This window comes from Grammomys surdaster, unplaced genomic scaffold (genome assembly GCF_004785775.1).
Source record: "Grammomys surdaster isolate TR1022 unplaced genomic scaffold, NIH_TR_1.0 126028, whole genome shotgun sequence".
Classification (NCBI taxonomy): Eukaryota; Metazoa; Chordata; class Mammalia; order Rodentia; family Muridae; genus Grammomys; species Grammomys surdaster.
The window spans coordinates 3,569,397-3,576,876 of NW_021620841.1; the positions used below are offsets into that span (position 1 = coordinate 3,569,397).

Here is a 7,480-nt window from a genome sequence, read left to right on the forward strand (position 1 = left end):
ATAGATTTATTTACTGCATACTTATTGGGCCCATAATAGAAGCTGGCTTAGAGATTGCTAAACAAGACTCATCTCCCCTTGTAGAATTGAGTAGCAGAGAATGATTGGGAACTGACAAATTATAGTACTCGGAGATGGATATTAGCATGTAGGCAGGAACAAACGTACTCTGAGAGAACATTAGCATATTGTTTCCAAGGGATAAATGTGACACTTTTCATACACTTGCCACGTTTCTTAAGCAGAAGATAATACAGTTAGAAAGGGGAAATTAGCATATTTGAGAAAAGAGAAGGATCAAAGAATCATAGAGTTCTTTCTTGAACATATCTTTAAGTCTTCAAAAATATCCCTGTCCTAATTAAATACCAACTCAGCAGAGCTCCACAGCAAGCTAAAGATGATTAGATTTCCCACATCTGGCCACACTGAAATAACATCATAAAAGACCCTTCAGAGGGCATCGGTTTTTCTGAGTTTGCCACAGTTTAGAACATGGCATCCAATTGCAAGCTGTACATCAATGACTGGCTAGCCGGGTCTGAGTTTTACGCATGGTCAAATGTTTAGATCAAAGTGCTGTGGCTCTTGACATAACACACCATGGAATCACTGAGCCATCTCTATTCCCAAAGTTCTTCAGCCATGACTTAAAAACTGTTGGTCTAAAATATTGCCCTCTCCACAAAAGAACGCCCCATTCCACTATTTGCTTTTTACTATTTTGTTTTAGACTCAATTCACAGGGAAGCTTAAAGTTTCTCAAAAGAGCTACATGTCATCTTGTGTCAGTGTGTTTTTCTTACTACCTGAAATGTGATGAATTTTTTAAGCGTTTCTAGACCTGTCTCATATACTTATTGTGAGATGTGTATCTAATGCACATAAAAACAGAATAAAAACAAGCCTTGCACTAAGTAGGTATCTATAATATGTGTGCATATATATATTCATGTACATAAATGTACACAGTCAAATATAAGAAAATTAAAGCAACAGAAATGCATAAAACTGTCATAAGAATAAACGGATTTATTCTCATCGCAACAATACAATTTCATATTCTTAAAAAGAACTTAGGCTTCCATTATTGTACTGAAACTGTTCAAGGATTTGAATTATAATGATGCTTGCAAATACCTCATCCTATGTTTCCTTTACTTTCAGGATTATACAGGATTATACATGTTTCGTGTGTGCAAATAAAGAGCATGTTACTCTTCCACACTCAAGGGCTTTCCTGCCACCAGCAAGTGTGCACTTTACATTTTGAAAGACAGCTGGGTGGATGCTACTTAGAATCAGCCTTTGATCAGCTTTAATATATTCTTATAAAGTGATAAGCAGAAAAATATAAAATAATCACTATCATCTCTGTGCAGGAAAAGACTTGGTTTTTGTGTGACTACATGGGGCCTTTTCAAAGCGGAGAACCGTAACTCAAAACACTGCCCGAGCATGAGTGAGCTCATACAGCTGGGAGTTGACAGATCTTTTTGCTATCGTTGGTTCCTGTCCTTTTACCCAAAGAAAAACAGACCAGCCATGTGTCCTGTTTCTAGATTAGTTAGAAAAGTAGGATGAGACTGTTTTATAAGCACTCGTCAGTTATGAGTCCTGAAACAGATAGCTTTCTACTTAAGGTAGGTCCCAGCTGATTTGATCCCTATTTCTTTATTCTTGAAAAGAAAGAAAGAAAGAAAGAAAGAAAGAAAGAAAGAAAGAAAGAAAGAAAGAGAGGGGGGGGGGGGGGGGGGGGGGGGGAGAGGGGGAGAGGGAGAGAGAGAGAGAGAGAGAGAGAGAGAGAGAGAGAGAGAGAGAGAGAAAGGGAAAGAAAAAACGGTGATAAACAAGAATATTTTTAAAGGTATTTTCTGAGACAACATTCTGAGCTACTTAATTGTACTAAGGAATCATAACCTCATACCTTTCCTATCTTTTACTCCTTGATCATCTAGCCCCCAAGACAAATGACAGATGTTGCTTAGAAACCTGGTCATGCCAAGAACAACCCATGACGCAGGCTACCTCTTTGTTGCCCAAGAGTGCTTCTGGATGGTACTCAACAGCAAACTCAGTCAAGACCAATATGATCTCCATAAGAAAAGTCTGGCTGGAGAGAGAAAGGGGAAGGAGAAAGCCATGAAATTTTAATTAATTTTATAGAAGAAAATCCTGGAAAAATCTCTGAGCATTGGCAGTTCACGGGAATAGTGCATATGTACAGTGTGTAATATTCTTTCCCAGGCCAGGTGGCTCCTCTAGCTGTTGCCCAGCCAAAGTAAAAGTGTAACTATGTCACAAAGGGAGGCACATACAGTGAGCAAATTCACGCAGGCAGTACGATTCAAATTCCTTTTTGGAGGATTCTCAATCATTCCAGAAATAGATCATCCTAGAAATATCAGTTTGATATCTCTCTGTGACGTAGCTTAGGTATTGAAATCTCAAAATATACCTGAGTTTAAAGGTTGGTTCATTCAGCAGCCACAATTTTGCTATGTTTTCAATAAATCAACAAATGTAAAAGTGTGCTAGTACTTACTACAGCGCGAGGTTGCTAACAAAACAAACGTACAGTGGATTATTTGTTGAGCTCGTTTCTTTCCCAGGTTCTTGAATGAAAACATGAATGTATGCATCTATCTTACAGGAAACCCAGCTCTTATGGTGTTACATAAGAGCTGTACTTACGAATTTCAAAATAGCTATAATTTTTTAATTTTTATATGGATTTTAATAAGTATTAAATATTTTAAGTCACACAGATGTAAATGTTTTCAGGACTGGGATGTCCATTCTTCTTAATAGACTTAATTCACCCCCACAAACGTTCACAGTACGCTCTGAATGACGACCACAGTGCTTAAAGGTGAATAATGAGCCACTCCAAGTCTGTCCTAAAGACTTTCACCTCATTAAATAAAAGCAAATACTACAAAATATGAAAGCAAGTTCTTAAGGCTGACCAGCTGGCCTCAGAAGTCGGTGAACCAACTACTGAACAAACAAAATGTGGTGGGATGGCACACACCTTTGATCCTGCGTCTTGAAAGTAGAGCTAGGAGGGCCAATAGTTATTCTCTACCCTTCTACCACATAGGGCATTCGAGACCAGCCCATGCTACGTAAGAACTCGCTAAATCCAAACAACAACAAAACCCCATGGAGGTTTTAATGTGGAAAAATAAAGAAGTGTTTGGATAAACAAATCACACTTTCGTCTGAAAGCAACAGTCCACGTGGTAATAAATCATTTTGGGACAAATTGCAAACAAAAAGGAGGTTTCTGTGGTCAATATTTTCTGTTGTCTTTTATTTACTTGAAATTTCTGTTAGCTATACACAGTAAGATAAATGCTTAATAACATTCTGATTAGTGACTATCAATGACCAGGTGAATAACCAAAAGAATGTACTAATCAGAGAACACGTTTATTTTCTTGGGCTTTAGCCAGAGATAAAAATTCCTTCTACGCAAAGGCTGTGTAAACTATTTCCCTTTAATCCTCTTTTTTTTCTGTTTAATCCAGATTTAGGGACATAGCTACATAAATTGTCTTTCTGGCTCACTATGGCCATTTTGTAAACCTGTGTTAGTTGTTCGGTACTCAAACAAACTGTGTCCTCACAGGCAAGCAGCAGTGACAACTGACCAAACTGATAAACTGAAACATTTTTCCCCTCAGCCCATGACCACCTACCGAAGGCAAGGGATTGAGTTAAGCATAGCCTCTAAAACGTCTGAAGCTATATATTAGTAATTATGAATCTCAAGCTTAATTGATGTCCTCTTTAGGTCTGATAGGTTTTGTCCCCTTTCATAGTTCATATCGACGAACCTTGAGTCGTTATTCCACTTGTGGTGTGAAAAGAAATCTTAACCTATGGGGGAATCAGCCTGTCTTTACGACTCTAGATGTTCTGATAATATTTAAGCCTCACCTGGATCCTGTCTGTATCTTCTGTCATTTCCCTCACCCCTCAGTTCTTAATCCAAATAACTAGGCAAAAAGCCATTGCACTTAAACCTTGTAAAATGGGGTGGAGCTATCTATGCCTTCAGTGTCAGCTAAGAGGGCAGTGTCCTTCATAAGGTCCTATGACATCTAACTTCAACGTTCTTCCCCTTAACTGTTCCCTTCTTTCCAGCCTAGAGAATCCCTACAGGGCTTGTCTTCAGTAGTTCTTGGTTTACTTGAAATAATGATAGTCTCCCAAACACTTGTCCATGTTGTGATGTTCAAAAGACTAACTGAATCTCAAAAGCTCAAACTCTAATCTTTTTATGTGCATTCTGTTTACACACTTGCAGGTACGTATCTTGTATGTCATATTTACAGGAATATATCTAGTGCTATGCTTAGTAAAATCACTCATGATAATAGACTATTTTTTTCCAGTTAGTAATGAGAGCACCTCCAGAAAAGTTGTGCTAGATCAAAGTTCATTTGCCCATATCCTTGTCCATACAACATATGTAAATTGTCATTCTTAATTTTAAAATGAAGTATGTTGATCTACACTTCTTTGCTTGTTCGGAAAACATGACTTCTCTTCCCATACATGAGTTTAGGGGACATTTGTGTTTTATTACTTAAGCACATGTGTCACTGGCTCACACTGCTGATGGACTTTTAAGAGAGCACCCTGTGAACGACTTGAAAAATCCACTGATACACTGCAGACATCCTCCTGCTTGATTCCTTTCCTTGTGCAGTGTTTGAAACACAGAACCTTAAACTCTGGACATCTGCTCTTGACATTCCATGCCTGACTATCATTGATGAACCCTCTTTCCCTTACAAGATGTCAACCATCTCTCCAAGCCTTTGAAGTTCAAAGCCTTAAGCTTTTGAATAAAGGCATTAAATGTACTTTAGAGGGTTCACAGTATGAGAACGGGGTATTGATTAGCTTGTATTATTTATTTGTTTCAGCATCATTTACCTAACAATCTAGTCCTAACAATCTATTCCTGTGTCTAAGTTTCAAGATTTGAATCACTATCGATACTTAATAGGGGCTATTCTCAAGTAGAGAAAGCTTCCTTGTATTACAATGTTTAACTTTCTTGTTTTCATTTTTTTCAACTCATACATTTACCCTTCCAGGTGAAATTTAGAAATTCCATTTTTAGTATTTAATTTACTATTAGGTCTTTCCCATCTTTAGCCCCACTGACTCAAGCCTTCTAATCTGCCCTATGTCATAATATGGCCTAACCAACTTGTAGTTCAGTTATGAACATAAGTAATAATGACATCTTATTTGCCATGTCTTCTAGAAGTTGCAGATGTTGGATTCTTTGTAGTTTATAGTTTAGTTGTTGGAGAGGGTTTATCATTATTATTATTATTATTATTATTATTATGTTTGAGAGGCAATCTCCTGTATCCTAGGTTGATCTTGAACTCCCTATAAAGTCACATATATGACTTAAGCATCTGATGTCTCTGCCTCATGATTAGCATCTGCCACCAAGTTTGTATGTGATACTTAAGATAGAACCTAGGGCAGCATTCATGTTAGGCAAGCACCCTACAAAGTGGCATACAACACCAAACTCTCAGTTTTTATTTGATTTATATATAAGTATATGTATACATATATGTGTGTGTATTAAATTTAATATGTATTTATATATGTATGTATATATGTATGTATGTATGTATGTATGTATGTATGTATGTATGTATATGTGGTTTTCACATCATATGTCAGACTGACCTGAAGCATACAGTGCAGCCCAGGCTCACACTTTGAACTCTCAACCACTCTCATATCTCAGCCTTATGAGTTTTGGAATTTACAGACAAGAGCTATATAACAATACCTGCCTCTAAGTTCGGATTTTTACCACGATAGAAATTTTAGATTAGTCCCTAGAGGAAACAAATGAGCTCTCTCCTTGTCTTCTCAGAGTGTGGAAGGGGAGCACCATGAGAAAGCTGTGGAACTTCTCAAGGCCGCTAAGGACAGTGTGAAGCTGGTGGTCAGATACACCCCAAAAGTCCTGGAGGAGATGGAGGCTCGTTTTGAAAAGCTGCGGACAGCTCGACGTCGGCAGCAGCAGCAGTTGCTCATTCAGCAGCAACAGCAACAGCAGCAACAACAACCGCAACAAAACCACATGTCATAGGTGAGACTCATTTTCCTCCCTGTGTACAAGCTCCTGATGTCCTAAAAGTATCTCCCTACGCAGCCAAAATAAAATGGAGAGGCACAATAAACAAGACTCCAAGGCCAATTAATCAAATGAGAGATGATGATGTCTGAAAATGTAAACACATTGTTCTATTTTCACGTGTCATTCAGCTACAGTCTCCGCATATGGAAGATATTTTGGAAAATAGAATGCTAAAGGAGAGGTACCTGCTAACTCTAGGATGCCTGTTTATAGACTATGATAGTGCATTCTTTTTGCCAGATCTATATATGGATGGCAAGCTGATTCTAGTCCCCACTCCTCCCCTTGGCTAGTCACTTTTACAAAGTATACGAACTGCACAACTCTATGGTGCTATTTATTCCACAACTCTATGCTGCTATTCCTGCTATATGTACTTTAGATTAGAAAGACACAGAGGCTTAGGAAATGCATTCCACATGAAGAGTGCGATTACAAAGTGACAGTTAACACAATGTGAGAGACTTGCTTGTTTGAATTCTGACTCTCCAACCTTCTCCCAAATCCCATTTTACAACAAAGAGTGATATGTCAAGTTTTGTGGGTATTTTCAAGAAAACTATGTGAGTATCAGAAGTCCCCACCTTTGAAGTGTCTACTATATGTGAGTGAGACCCTCATCACACACCCTTCAGCCTGTGAAGAATCTTTCAAGAAAGTTACCATTAAAGACACATCTTTGGGAGGAGCAGTCTGAAGCTTCAATTAGCTACCATTAGCAAGCAGCTTGGAATAAGGGTTCTCCTCCTGCCAGTATCAGATGCTCCGCACTCATTTTTAGATGTTTTCCAAACAAGTCATTGAAAAGGATCAATTCAATCACAATGCATTTGTGTATCATGATGTCTTTAAGTGTGTCTTGGGAAAGATATTCACATGTTCTTGAGAAAGTGGCAACAGGTGTGGGTGGTTTTGAGTTTTCCTTTATTAACTTACCGTCTGCTTAACAGAAATATTGATTATGACATGAGACCCACCTCTTTTATAATGACACTTGTGAAAAAGAAAAGCTGTATAGTGAGTATTTTTGTTTGTTGATCTTTCTTCAGTTTTTAGGTATATTTTCAGACTGGAGAGATAGCTCAGTAGCTAAGAGCGCTTAATGCCTTTCCAGAGGGCCTAGGTTTGATTCCCAACACTCATATCAGAGAGTTCACAACCATCTATAATTCTAACTTTTGGAGTTATGATGTCGTCTTCTGGCTTCTGAGGATACATTGTTCACACTCACACAACACACACAATAGATAGATAGATAGATAGATAGATAGATAGATAGATAGATAGATA

The 7,480-nt window shown here is 38.0% G+C and overlaps 1 protein-coding gene across 4 annotated transcripts in view; it reads left to right on the forward strand.

Annotated features, from left to right (window-relative positions):
* Window positions 1-7,480, forward strand: part of Lin7a (lin-7 homolog A, crumbs cell polarity complex component) — a 133,292-nt gene that overhangs the window by 118,775 nt on the left and 7,037 nt on the right. For all 4 annotated transcript variants that reach the window (XM_028754560.1, XM_028754561.1, XM_028754562.1 and 1 more), the window contains one exon: window positions 5,924-6,142. In XM_028754560.1, coding sequence (XP_028610393.1) covers window positions 5,924-6,142 — 219 coding nt within the window. The remainder of the gene's footprint in view (window positions 1-5,923; window positions 6,143-7,480) is intronic.